The sequence below is a fragment of the Narcine bancroftii genome, chromosome 4 (genome assembly GCF_036971445.1).
Source record: "Narcine bancroftii isolate sNarBan1 chromosome 4, sNarBan1.hap1, whole genome shotgun sequence".
NCBI classification, from domain to species: domain Eukaryota; kingdom Metazoa; phylum Chordata; class Chondrichthyes; order Torpediniformes; family Narcinidae; genus Narcine; species Narcine bancroftii.
The window spans coordinates 71,137,037-71,152,127 of NC_091472.1; the positions used below are offsets into that span (position 1 = coordinate 71,137,037).

The 15,091-nt window shown below is 36.4% G+C and overlaps 1 protein-coding gene across 7 annotated transcripts in view; it reads right to left on the reverse strand.

Annotated features, from left to right (window-relative positions):
* Positions 1-15,091, reverse strand: part of LOC138760671 (uncharacterized) — a 202,480-nt gene that overhangs the window by 65,924 nt on the left and 121,465 nt on the right. For all 7 annotated transcript variants that reach the window (XM_069931584.1, XM_069931582.1, XM_069931580.1 and 4 more), the window contains 2 exons: positions 12,696-12,805; positions 8,002-8,059 (listed from right to left, as the gene is read on the reverse strand). In XM_069931584.1, the coding sequence (XP_069787685.1) occupies positions 8,002-8,059; positions 12,696-12,805 (168 nt within the window). The remainder of the gene's footprint in view (positions 1-8,001; positions 8,060-12,695; positions 12,806-15,091) is intronic.

Below are 15,091 nucleotides of genomic sequence, written 5' to 3' on the forward strand. Positions count from 1 at the left end.
AGGTAGTGCCAATAGACTGTGAAATCTCAAAGCTGAAGGGAGCAAAGAGGGATAGGAGAGTTTCAGAGTGGGTGTCAGGCAGCAAATTGGAGAGAGCAGGGTGGTACAGTTTCATGGTATTTTATATGAATGCACAGAATATAAGGAATAAAATGGAAAATGGTCATTGGAGGTTAAGATGTTATCGGAGTAACGGAGACATAGCTGCAGGAGGGACTGGATTGGGAAATTAATGTTCCAGGGTATATGTCCTATCGAAAAGACAAAGTTAGGTAGAGGAGGTGGGGTGGCTCTGTTGGTTAAGAATGAAATTCAGGCTTTGGAAAGGAAAGACATTGAATCAGGTGGAGTAGAGTCTGTTTGGATAGAGTTGAGAAATTGCAAAGGTAAAAGAACCATAATGGGGGTCATATACAGACAGTGGCTCTGATGTAGGAATCAGTATAAATAAAAAAAATTAAGAATGGCATGTCAGAGTGGTAGTGATACAGTAGTTATGGGTGACTTCAACTTGCAAGTGGACTGGGAAAATCAAGTAGGTGCGGGAAAGCTAGAGAGGGAGTTTATAGAATGTCTCCAAAATACATTCTTGGAGCAGCTAGTGATGGAACCTACTGGGGGCAAGTAGATTCTGGATTTGATGCTGTGCAATGACATGGAGTTAATAAGGGCCCTTGAGGTAGGGTGTGCCATTAGGTAATAGTGACCATAGTACGATTACTTTTAATCTGTAATTTAATCTGTAAATGGAAAGGGAGAAGAAAAGGAAGTCAGAAACATTAGTGCTACAGCTGAATAAGGGTGATTATACAGCTATGAGGGAGGTGCTAGCCAAAATAAAATGGAAGGACATTCTAACTGGGAGGACAATTGGGGAAAAAATGGCAGATATTTCTAGACATCACAGGATTCAGAATATATTCATTCCAAGGAGAAGAATATATGTGTATATATTCAGGAGGGGAAAATGATGTATGAGAGTAAATTGGCAAGTAATATAAAATGGGATAGCAAAAACTTATTCAGTTGTGTAACAAGGAAGAAATTGGTTAGGGCCAAAATTTGGCCCTTAAAGACAGAAGGGTGAAATTATCAATGGGAACCTGGAGATGGCTGAGGAATTTAACAAATACTTTGCATCTGTTTTCACCAAGGAGGATACAAGTTATGATCAGATAAGGGGTAGGGGTCAAGCAGTATCTAGTGACTTGGTGGAATTTCTGAAGGAAACAGAATCTGATGGAGATCCAGATCCAGAAGCAGGTGGTTGTGGGTAAATTGTTTGAACTGAGGCCTGATAAGTCCCCTGGGCCTGACAGGCTGCATCCCAGGGAGCTTAGAGAGGTTGTGTCGACATTTTCCAAAGTTCTTTAGATTCAGGGGAAATGCCTTCAGACTAGAGAGTGGCTGAGAGAGAGATGTCGGTTATGGGGAAGATATTGGAATCCATCATTAAAGGAGAAATAGGAGAACACTAAGGAAGGAATAATAGTATCGGGTTCCTTAAAGGAAAATCTTGCTTGACTAATCTCCTGGAATTTTTCGAGGACGTAACCAGGAGGATGGACTCTGGAGAGCCAGTTGATGTTGTGTACTTGGACTTCCAGAAAGCCTTTAAGGTCCCACACAGAAGGCTAGTTAGCAAAATCAAGGAGCATGGTATCGTGTGTGGGTGCTGTCATGGATATAGTTGGTTGAAAAATAGGAAACAAAGGGTTGGGATAAATGGGTCATTTTCTGGATGGCAGAATGTGACGAGTGGGGTCCCGCAGGGATCGGTGTTGGTTCCTCAGTTGTTTATCATTTGTGTAAATGATTTGGATGAGGGGATTAATAACTACATATGCAAATTTGCAGATGACACTAAACTGGGTGGTAGTGTGAAGTGTGAGGAGAATGTCAGGAAATTACAAGGGGACTTTGACAGGTTAGGGGAGTGGGCGGAAAAATGGCAGATGAAGTTTAATGTGAATAAATGCGAGGTTGTCCATTTTGGAGGCAGAAACAAAAGAGCAGAGTATTATTTAAATGGAGTTAAGCTAGGGAGTGGGGTAATGCAAAGGGATCTGGGCATACTTGTTTACCAGTTATTGAAAATTAGCATGCAGATTCAGAAACAGGGCCCTGGTGAGACTTCACCTGGAGTATTGTGTCCAGTTCTGGTCCCCATCTTTAAGAAAGGACATGCTTGCTATTGAGGGACTGCAGCGCACATTTGAGGTTAGTTTCTGGGATGGCAGGATTGTCATACACGGATAGGTTAGAAAGACTTGGATTATATGCAATGGAGCTCAGAAGGATGAGGGGAGATATGATTGAGGTATTTAAGATTATCAAAGGGTTTGACAGGGTGAAATCCGAGTACATGGTTCCAGTGATAGGAGAGACTAGGACTAGAGGGTATAGTTTAAGAATACAGGGAAGGCCCTTTAAGACCAAAATGAGGAGAATTTTTTTTTACCCAGAAAGTTGTGGATCTGTGGAATGCATTGCCATATAGGGTAGTGGAGGTGGATTCGCTGGATAGATTTATGAGAGTTAGATAAGGCTCTTGTGGGCAGGGGAGTTGAGGGTTATGGGGATAAGGCTGGGATTGGTTATTGAAAGAGAAAAATCAGCCATGATCTGATAAATGGCGGTCGGTGCTTGCTCGACAGGCCAATGAGTCTACTCCAGCACCTATTGTCTATTGTCTAGAATCAAGTAAATGATGAGAAGCAAAGAGTATTGGAATTTTTAAAAATGAAATTTAATGAAATAAAAACATATAAAGTGGAGGGAGATAGAAGGTGAACTTGACAAAAATATCACGAGTTGGGAGATAGAGCCCATAAAGTTTCAGCATGCAATTGAAGACAGAACAATCATCGAGAACAATAATAGCCATAAAATAGGAATTGGGTCATCTTACTTATAAAACACAGGGTATTAATGATGTTTTAATGAAATTTTGTAAGAAATGATATCACTCACAATCTTTGTAGGATGGTGATAAAATAGATGAATATTTATCACATTATATTGCCAGATTTAAATATTGAGAAAAAGATTGAATTAACAAATTATTTTATGATTACAGAATTGTATGGCATATTGATGTCTTTACTCCAGGGGAACATGGTTTCTCTCCGGAGTTTTACAAAGAATTTAAAGAGTTATCGATTCCTATATTTATGGGATTTACCAGAGTTGTTTAAAACAGCATTAATAAGTTATTCCCAAAAAAAAGGATCCTTTCCTCCCATCTTCATATAGACCAATATCATTATTGAATGCAGATTATAAAATTTTGTCTAAATTAATAGCTAATAGATTAGCCAAATGTTTACCTAAATTGATTAATATGGACCAAAAAGGTTTTATCAAGAATAGAAAATCAGATGATAATATTGTTAAGTTTTTAAGATTGTTAAATGTGGCTCAGAAAAGAAAAATACCATCAGTAGCTTTGGCTTTAAATGCAGAAAGAGTTTGTCAGATTAGAATGGGACTATTTATTTCAAGTATTGAAGATTTTTGGAATTCCAATAAATTTTATAAATTGGATTAGGGAATTGTATAATCACCCAAGGGCTCAAATAGACAAATGTCAAAACCTTTTTTAATTGGAAAGATTGTCCATTATCACACTTTTTATTTGTGTTGGCTATAGAACCTTTAGCAGAGGTGTTATGAAGAGATAATGGGATTAAGGGTTTAAGATAAATGATAAAGAACATAAAATTAGTCTTTTTGCAAATGATTTAATGTATCTTATAAACCCTGAAATTTCATTTAAAAAAAAGTAAATGTTCGATTGGTGGAGTATGGAGTTAATATTAGGTTAAAAAGTAAATGTTGATAAAAGTGATGCCAATGATTGAGACTGATTATACTCAAGCTAAGAAAATGACAATTTAAATGGGAGAAGGAGGTGGTTAAATATCTAGGAATTAATATTGTTAAGAATTTGAATAATTTATTTACATTAAATTATATACCTTTACTGAAGAAAATTAAAGAAGATTTAATAAGATGGATTTAACAATTTCTTTAATAGGAAGGATAAATTGTGTGAAGATGACGTTTTACTAGAATAAAATACCTATTCCAATCATAAATTTTTGTACCAACAATATTTTTTCAATATGAATAAAAATGCAATAAAATTTATTTGGCAAGACAAAATGCCTAGGATGGCATTGGAAAAATATGATCTGGGAGGGTGGGGGTGGATATTTTGAATGCCTAATTTTAAAAACTATTATAAAGCAGCTCAACTTAAATTTTTTGTCTTGTTATCAGAATGGTGAAAACACAGCATAGGTACAAATTGAAATGAGTAAAATAGGAGAAAATAATTCTGAATACATTTTGTATAAATGGCATGAAGAATTGTTGAAAGGGAAAAAAAGATGTACCAATTTTGAAACATGTACTTCAAATCTGGAATGGAATGAAGAATTATTAATTAGCTAGAATGTTATTAAAGCAAAATCTTATAATTCCCTTTCTAGTTAATAATTCATCTTTTGATATTTGGTATAACTGTGGAATAAAAAGATAAAGGATTGTTTATTGCGTTCTGTTTTTTGACTTTTGACCAATTGAAAGATAAGTATAATATACCAAATAATATATTTTCTTATCAACTTAAATCATATTAAAAAGCTATAACTGAATTTTAGATTACCTGATCAAAATCAATTTGAATATTTATCAAAATATTTATTACTAATTTATATAAAATTGCAAGAGACTATGCAGAAAAAAGATCTATTTAAATCTAAATTGAGATGGGAAAGATATTTAAATATACAAATCCAAGAAGCATGGTCGAAAGATGTAAGTATTTTATTGGGAGAAGTTATGAAGATGCAAGTTTTGAAAGACCCAAAAATATTTTTGTTAGGGGATATTCATGATTTGAAGTTAGATATTTATCAGAGGAAGTTTAAGTGTAGCAATAGCAAAGAAATGTATAGCTGTTAAGTGGAAATTATATAATAATGTGGGGGTGAATAAATGGCAAATGGAATTACAAAATTGTATACCATTAGAGAAAATAATGTAGAATTTGCAAAATCAACCAGAAAAATTTTATAGGATTTGCAAAACCTTGTATGGATTTTTTGGTAAGAGTTCATCAACAGTGTCCACTACTCCAGCTCACCCTAACTAATTAAGGTTTAAGACATTTGTAAATTTTAAATTCAAGGAAGAATATGTGATTAATTCAGGCAGGCTTTTTCTGTTTTTCTTCCTTTTTTGGGGAAGGAGGGGAGGGTAGGGACAAGAAAATATAAAATTGTGTATTTTTGCATCTTTTTTAATGATTCTGAATGATTACAGGTAAGTACTGTATTGATGCAAATGAAATGTAAAATGTTCTTTTAAAAAAAAAGTGAAAGTCCTCAGATTTTCAGATTTCTCTCAGAATACATATGTGACATCACATACAACCCTGAGATTCATTTTCCTGCAGGTGAAGCAGAATTCCCCCTTATTGGTAGTGCAAATAAAACTGTACACATTGTACACATGAAAACATATAAAGAGCTACAATCAAACTGATTGTTCAATACAGAGAGAATTTTTTAAAAAATCAATAAAATGCAAAAGAAAGAGTCCTTAAATGAGTCCCTGATTGAGTTTGTCTTTGAGGAGTTGGATGAGCTGGAGGAGTAGCAGCTGTTCCTGAACCTGGTGGTGCAAGTCTTGCGGCACCTATACCTTTTTCCTGATGGCAGCAGTGATAACAGGGCATGTACTGGGTGGTGTGGATCCTTGATGATCGTTGCAGCTCTTGGATGGCAGCATTCCCTGTACATGTTCTTGATTGGGGGAGGGGAGGGTTTTCCTGTGATGTCTTGGGTTGTGTCCATTACCTTCTGGAGGGGTTTATGCTCAGGGGTATTGGTGTATAGCAACCTTTTCACCACATATCTGTAGAAATTTACCAGGGTTTCTTACCAAACCTCCTGAAGAAATAGAGGGGCTGATGTGCTTTTTTCACTATGTCATTAGTGTGTTGTGTCTAGGAAAGAACCTCTGAGCTAGTGACTTGAGTTTGCTCACTCTCTCCACCTCTGATCCCCCAATGATCACTTGCATACCTCTGGTTTTCCCTTCCTGAAGTGAACAATCAGCTCCTTGGTTTTAGTGACATTGAATGCAAGATTGTTGTTGGCCACCATTTAACTAAGTTTTCAATCTCCCTCCTTTATGCTGACTCATTACAATTTTTTATACAATCTGCTACAGTGGTATCGTCAGTAAGTTTGTAGATGGTGTTTTACAGAGCCACACAATCACAGGTGTAAAGTGAGTGACTGAAGTAAAAACACAAGGGTGGAGAAAATCAGCAGGTCAAACAGTGAACTTTATATAAAAACAATTGAACCATTTGAGAGCTTGTTAATTTTGTGTGATTAATTTGGGAAAATCTAAATTTGCCTTCCAATATCAGAGTTGATTTTAGATTCTTAGTAAACTTCAGAAATGTAATTTGCCACAATGTTATGGAAAGTTGGGGTAAATGGTGATACTGAAAAGCATTTCCATTATTTAACAATGGAAATAAACTTGTAGATTTGGTTTATGAATGGCAATTTAAATTGAATATAGCACAGTGTGAGGTGATGTTTTTCTAGATATTTTTGAAGTTAAACACATTAAAGATCAAGAAATATTCTAGTAGAATTGAGTATTTTTTTTACAGAAGGAATGTTTCCAGAAGCCTTGTATTGTTTAAAAATAACTTGCCCAAGGCTCTCACAGCCATTCCATTCAAGTTGGGGGGGAGGGGGGAAAACTAGTTTCATCCTTTTGGAGCAGACAAAAGAAATGGTAGAGGAACTCAGCAGATCAGACAGTATCCATGGTTCAGTCAATGTTTCAGATTGCTCAAGATTCCAGCAGTTGCAGCTTGTGTTTCTGCATTCTCACCTACCTTGGCAAGTTTTTGCACTGGACTCTTCTTCTTCTTTCTTCTTTGGCTTGGCTTCGCGGACGAAGATTTATGGAGGGGGTAAAATGTCCACGTCAGCTGTATTTAAATGTAGAGCATTTTACCCAGTCCCCATTCCTATAAGGAGTCCAGCTGATGGCAAATTTTGGAGTTTCATATGAGCTGATACACAGGCTGATGCTTGATAAGGAAGTTGTTTCAGCATGTGGATAAATCATAAATGCAAGGAAGCCACTGATAAACCCAATAAAGAGTTCGACATGTACTTTCATTCAGAGTGATAAGAATGTGGAATTTGATACCGTCTAAGTGCCATCTATGTATGGACCAAGTTAGCTTGGGACTGTTAAGCTATTCTATATATTTTTCTCATGCTTTTAACTATATTTAATAGTTCATGGGAACCAGATATCAGGGACCAGAGTTTGAGGGTGCCAATGGAGAACAGGGCACTAAAGGGGCCTTGTGCACTGACTGCCTCCCAATCAATGTCTCTGCAGAGATTTTTTTTGCTTCCCTCTCTTAGTAGAGGTACTGGACTTGGTGGTGCCTCTGTGCTTTCACAGGACAAACAAAAGTAAATACATTTTGTGTATTTATGTACATGACAATTAAGGAACCTTGAATAGTTTTGGTTGTTTTTACAAGTAAAAGTAATGAAATCTTCACTGAAGGCTACAGGACAGTTATTACATATTTCAACTGAACAATTTATACTCTTCAAAAGATTAAAGAGAATTATTTTAAAATGTTATTATAATTAACATTATACAGAATAAAGGTTGGAAGTTGCAAAGAAAATCTGACAGTGCAGTAATGAGATAATGATCAATAATATGCATTAGTATTGGATATCTGTTTGTGTAACACTCATGGTCATGCAATTAACATAGAACAATTAGTCACTGATAAGACCACTGTTCACAGCTCCATTTCAATTACCATGGCAAAGACAGCTGTTATAAATGATTTCATGGAAAAGAAATATATGAGTGTTATGGGTGTGGATGTAATTAGACAAACAGTACAATGTAAGAACTTTGATTACTTACAAAATCTTGAACAGTGGGCTCTTTGAACTCTGTGAGGTGGCCATTCCTCTTAAGCAGTCTGCTCAAAATAGCACCAAATAGAGAAAAGCAAATTTGAAGTAAGGCTGAAGTGGTCATCACTTACAGAACAGAAATGTGATATAAATCATGATCCGTTAACTAAGGATTTCTGATGCACAGTTATTGAATGGAAAATTGGTACGAGTTTCTTTTCTCTTGTCCATTTAAAATGTATTATCAGCTGTGGACACCAATAACTCCTCATAGGCCTTTATAATGCACTTTAAACCGAGCAAAACAATCTGGCAGAATTCAGTTTAATCTTCCGAATATCTTGCATGCCTTCCAAACCTTGTACCATTGGACACTTTGCATGATCATTAATAAAACTAGAAATACATTGAGTACAGATATAAAACACATTAATCCATATTTATTTGGTAACAATGTGTTTATATAGCATTTTAAATAGCATGCAGATATAAAAGTGCTGCAAAGGAGTTTTATGGAACTATAATTTCCACCCAACCAAGGAAAGAGTTATTATGCTGGGCTGAATTGTGGGTAGTGCATCCAATGCATTTGCTGGTGTTCAGCTGGTACACTGCAGACAGTGAAATGCAAAGTTAAGGATTTATTTGGGAGATTGGATCTGTCAGTATGTCCTACAGCTGGAGTTTGCATGGATTTGGTTGCTAGATCTGAGACTACATGGACTTTAATAAGAATTGTTAGGCATACATTTGGGACACAAGTACTCTTTGAGACATTATTTTGGTTTAATATTTTTATATTTCCAAGCTTTTAGGGTTTTAATTTTGTCTTTTTTAATTATTTCCTCCTTTGGAAGAGACATTTTGAAACTTTAAATCAATCCCAATTTTGACAAAGGTAGTGCTATGGGCCCAGCTTTGCCTCCTATCACAGACCCAAGAATGTTTTAAGATCCTGGTCTTTGCAGAATGTAGCCTATAGACACATTGGTCCACTGGGCTGAACACACCTGGCCCAGGTAAATGCCGAAATGGATGCAATTCCAGCTCTCCCATAGCATGACCAGAAGCTCAGATAAAGAGGTATCCCACACTGAACCATACACAGAACACAACAGAGTGGGCCTACTACAGATGCCCACCCCCTAAAATGATAGAATGAGAAGACTAAATGAAAAGGAGATGTCACAATTTTCTTGTTTATTTTCATTGTGTGATGACATTGTTCAATGGGTATACTGTATATGTTGAATATTTAGTGGGTTTGGAGGGGGGGGGGTTAGGAAGAAGGGAGGGGGAAGGGGAGAAAATGACAGTATAGTCAAGAGGGAAATGTTTGTGTGTATTTTGGTTAATATGGTTCATAGTGTGAAAAATTAAAAAAAAAAAAATATATATATATATAAATATAAATATATATAAATATAAATTTAAATATATAAATAAAAATATATATAAATATAAATTTAAATATATAAATAAAAATATATATAAATATAAATTTAAATATATAAATAAAAATATATATAAATATAAATATAAATATAAATATAAATATAAATATAAATATATATATAATTTTTTTTATTTTTCACACTATGAACCATATTAACCAAAATACACACTTGCATTTATTTTAAAAAAAAAAAAGGTATCCCACACTGGCAGTGAAATGTTTTGGCTTCTTTCCCATGTTTTGGAGTGTTTTTTAAGGAAGATCTAACTAAGAGATGGAGAGAAGCACATGTTTGCTAATGGATGTCATAACTTGTATTGTGACAGTGTTGCAGCGTGTCAAAAATAAAGGATTCAGTCATGCTGGTCTGTTCTCGAGGTCGGTTGGAAATATCATTAAAGAAAGTTACTCTTTTCATGGTATTTGTGTGGGAACTACAAAACTACCTGTTTTGCAGGGAAAACTTTTAAATCCAGCAGAAAAATATTTTAAAAGATCCAAATTTATTCCTTTAGACAAAGTGAAAGCTCAGGGCAAAATTGTTTGCTTGGAATGAAAATTAATATCAGTTTGTATATTTCTGATCTCATCTTCCCTAGGATGAGCACAGCTTCAAAAAGTTTTTATTTAAGTGGCACATTATCTACAGCTAACCTTCAACTGCGCACCCTAAATCATTTCTTCAGAAGATGCTAATTTCTTTGTTATCTTCCATATTATGTAGTGCAGGGACTGCCATCTTGTTCTTTATTTATACATCTTAAAATTTTCCCTGTTTAACTATGGAGGACAATACCGTTGAGGCAAATTCCATAGAATTACACTTGCATTTACTTAAATCAATGTTTTTTAAACCAATGACTATTCTAATACAGGGGTCCCCAAACTTTTTAGACCATTGACCCCTTCATAGAATACTTACTCTCTCATTGATCCCCAGGCATGGAATCTCAGTACTAGATGGGGGTGAGTGGTGGTGGTGTTGTACGGTGTGGGTGTTACCAAAGGTACATCTTCCTTCTCTGCTCAGCCCGTCCTCCCATTTGCTCTCAACTTATTCAAAGGCCGAAGCCAAATACAACATGGTGGCCATCAAGGCCCGCTCTCACGAGAGGTTGGTCACCACTGCCATAGGCCCTATTTTCTGTTGATCTGCCCCTGCTTTCCACTGCAAAAGTTCAATCAACCACTGCCACCACCCCCCCCCCTCCACCCCTGGCATTCTTGACCACCTTTCAACCCACCTGGCATTTATCAACCCCCCCTTAGGAAGTCCCATCAACCCCAGGGGTTGATGTCAACCACTTTGGAGACCTTTATTCTAATCCTTTCCCACAATAAATAATTCTTCCTGAGCTGTGAAATTAATTATGGCCTGGATTGTGCAATGAGCAGTGCTAACCTCAGAGCACAAGCATCCAACATTCTCTGGTGTAGATTTCCTTCTCCCTTGTGTAATTGCAGTTTATTTGTGGCATCTGTTCCCAAGAACCAGCAGCATTGATGTCAACAATTGACTTGTAAAATGCAAAGATGATTTATCAGTCATAACAATCTGGGAATTTAATAAAAGGTAATAAATTAGGGCAGAAATTTGGGGCACCAGCTGAAGTACCATAAGTGCAACAATATCAGGTGGCACGGTTAGTGTAATGGTTAGTGAAACACTATTGCAAAGTCAGTGACCTAGGTTTGAATCTGGCACTGTCTGTAAGAAGTTTGAATATTCTCCCCATGTCTGCATGGGTTTCCTCCCACCCTTCAAAACGTACAGGAGGTTGTAGGTTAATTGGGTGTATTTGGGCAGCATGGGTTTGTGGGCCTTTTACTGTGCTTTGTTTCTGCTAAATGTCTAAGTAATGTTTTAAGGGGTATTATTTTAACATCCTTTCAATTTATTTACTGGAGTCATTTACAATCTAGATGTACAGAATTTGCTGTTTATATAAAAAGGGTCAAAAATGTTGCAGAGCAGAAATGAAAAGCTACTACATTTTGATGTCTGGTCTTTGACTTGATGCTGCCAACCCTGCTGAGTATTTCTAACATTCTGGGATTTTTAGGCTAAACAGTAAGCAGCAGCTAGAAAAGCATCGAAAACTCTCCTCGTGTGACATTTTCAGGGTATGTTAGAACGGTTTGTAAATATCTTGTGTTCTCATCAGATCACTGATTTTTGAAGATTTTTCTGGTCAAGGTAGTAAAACAGTTGCCCTTGTGGAAGGGCAGGGTATCACAGACAATGAGATTTGCAGTATGATCACAAGTGCTGAGGCCTTCAAAATCATTGCAACCCCAAAATCCAACCCATTTTCTTTGAGTTTACTGACAAAAGGCAAAGGAGGAAAAACCCAACACCCAACCCCAACCAACCAATTTTCCCTTGCAACTGCTGCAACCGTGTCTGCCTGTCCCACATCGGACTTGTCAGCCACAAACGAGCCTGCAGCTGACGTGGACTTTTACCCCCTCCATAAATCTTCGACCGCGAAGCCAAGCCAAAGAGTATAGGATAGATGATTTTTCATCGATACTGTAATTACATTACTTTTTACTTTTGGAAGATGTCAGTTAGAATCTCAAAGAAAATGTGCACAACTCCTCTACTGGAATTTGGGTGTATAAGCAGGTGAATCTTGTGACACAGAATTAAAGAACCCTTAACATAAGATGCTGAAGTGAATAAATTTACATCAGATTGTGTGATGGTGATCCTGATTCACTTGAACAAAGCCTACATTTACATTTCAGTCAGTAGAACAAACTTTCTTCTATATTGTCATTTCCATGTCCATTTTAGCTGATAAAAGGGAATGGGAAAATGACCTTGGCTCTAATTATTACAACAAAGGATGCATTTCTCTTTTAAAGCCAAACAACTAGCTTGGTGTAATTCAAATGCTAATAAAGAGTGAACTGAATTGGTGGCTGGCTTTCTCTCACAGACAGGGAAATTTAATTTTACTGGGGCCCATTCATCCATGAGGCTGAAAGAATTTACAGTAGAAATTCCCAGTCAAGCCTTGTTATTGATTTTAGTACATGAACCAATCATCTTCTATTTAAGATACTTTCACAATTCATCACACATGGAGACAAGATCAGATGAAAATAAAGGCTCACAAATAATGTATAGTCAGAATACAGTACTATCAGATCAAATATTATTCCAAATTTTAGTTTCTATCAAAAGTAACAGGATTTGGCTTGTGGGATACACTTAGAAATAAAACTAGTGGACTCACCGTTGAGCTACTGTCATATTAGCAATGGAGTGATTGTACATCTGGTAGAGCTTGTCAAGTTGAGCCAGTTTACGACAGGGTGTCTCCTGCATTTGTTTGAGGTTTGTCATCTAATAATCACAATCAATATGGAAAAAAAGTAAATAATCCATTTGTATCAATATTCAGTATTACCCTAAAACTTAAAAACAATATAGAAGTGAATATTTCAGTAAACATGTGGCATAAATCACCTTGGTGTACCATAATGAAGCCAAGCCTTTCCTCAATTTGCACTCATTTTTACTTTCTTTAGAGCAGGTCTCTGGATGGAGGCCAAGACTGAGAACTCAGGGTTATGTCTGATCCTGTGGCACTTGGGCCATTTATCACAGCTTATGGTACCATAGTGAGGAATGGATAGCTCTACATATGATTGAGATGAACCTTGTGGTCTCTTTTAGCCCTTGGCTCTAGAAATCTTTAAGTTTAAAAATGAAACTAAGATGCCCCATCTCTGTAAGTCTTTTGGCAACAGATGTGTTGAGAAAACAAAATTATGAGGATAGGATTTTCATTCTGGCTCCCCAAATTCCTCTGCAACCTCAAACTACTGCTTTTCTAGAGTTTCCAACTACATGACATAGCAGCAGGATTTCTAAATCATTAGGTGAAAAGTGGTGGAAAAATAATAACACCTCATTACTACTGGAGAAAAAAACTCAATAGTTTAGAAAGAAGATATCTGTGAGTCATATAATTGCCAAAAACAACTAGTCCTATGTGCCATTCAGTTGTCAAGAAGGACATTAATTCTAGCTTGGAGCAGCACACATTACTAAAAGTCAGCCAGTATGGATTTATCATTGGTTAAATTATTGCAGAAAGCACATGAGAATAAATAACTTGGAGAAGCAACCATCTGGATTTTCAGGTGGGATGCAGGATTCCAAAAGCAGGGGATCTTAGGAATGCAAATTCAGAAATCTTTCAATGCAGGAGGACAAGCTTACTTGCAGAACCCCTGGCTTTGTAAGTATCAGCATCGAATACAAGAAAGCAATGTTTTAAATTTACAAACTGAGCATAGTTTGTGACATCCCTATTTAGAAAGATCTTGGAGAGAGTAGAGTGAATATTTCTCACAATGATCAGGCATTTGTTAGTTGGGCAGATGGAGAATTTAAGATTATTATCTTGACACCACAGAAGGCTAAACAGAGACCTAATAAAGAAAATGTCCATATAGCATCTTTCACAATCTCAGAGCAATGAAAAGCATTTTGTGATGAATTTTGCAGTTTAAGAAGTGTAGAAATCTACTTGCACACTGCAAGATTACAAAAAGAGTTCTAATAAAGCATTGTTGTTTTTGAAATGACACATTGACCAGAAGATCATTTTTGATCCTTTTAAATGAGGGAAAGAATTTGACCAGGCTATTGGGAATAACTCCTGCTGTCCTTCAAACGAGTGCCTCAGATCCAGCTGTGAAAACCTCAGCATGAAGTCTCACTTGGAGTTGACATCTCCAACAGTAGATCACTCTTTGTAAGTGTAATGATGTGTCTGCCTACGTTTTTGGTGCATTTATGAACTCAGAACCCTCTAACTCTGGAGGTGAGGATGCCACCACCTGATCCACAGCTGACAGTGATCAAAGATGTGATCGAAATTATAAAAATATCAATAAGAAAGAAGAAACTCATTCCTCAGCTAAAAGAATAATCAGCAAAACAACTGGAGGTGAAATGAATTTATTTATAGAGGTGCGACATATGCCTTGGTAACTTCAATATGTTTTACAGGTAGTTGAAAAGCATGATTGATCACTGTATGTGCTACAGTTTGATTAAATCATGTACACTATAATGAATTCAGCTGCCATTCAAACTCAGCAACCATCAGCATAAGATGGAGAAGCTGCAGCTACTTTCTATACAAGCAAGCCTCTGGAACACATGGGAATCATGAGATCCTCACATGGTGGAGGAACTGGCAGCTGTATTCTGCAGCAGGTTAATATCACCCGATCAATTTATGTGACATCGGTAGTAGGACAACCTTGACCTCAATTTACAAAAATGCCAACAGATCAAATGAACAGGTATGACTCGGGTAGGAAAATCAAGACAAAAACAACTTTTTTTTAAAAGGTCCTTTAGCATAGAAAAATGTCCCAAATGCTTCACATTGATGTTTTTAAATAAGATTACATTATCTTAAAACATATCACATTCCTCATATTTGCCAACCACACCCTTACACGTCACCTCTCCTATCTCCAAGTTGTCATACTACCTGCAGAAGATAAGATGTTAGATGAGCAAAAGCCTATCTTATCTAATTTCTAAATAGTTAAACTTAAAGCTTAGTCAAGGAGCTAGGTTCTAACCAGTGGAAAAGGAAGAGAGACA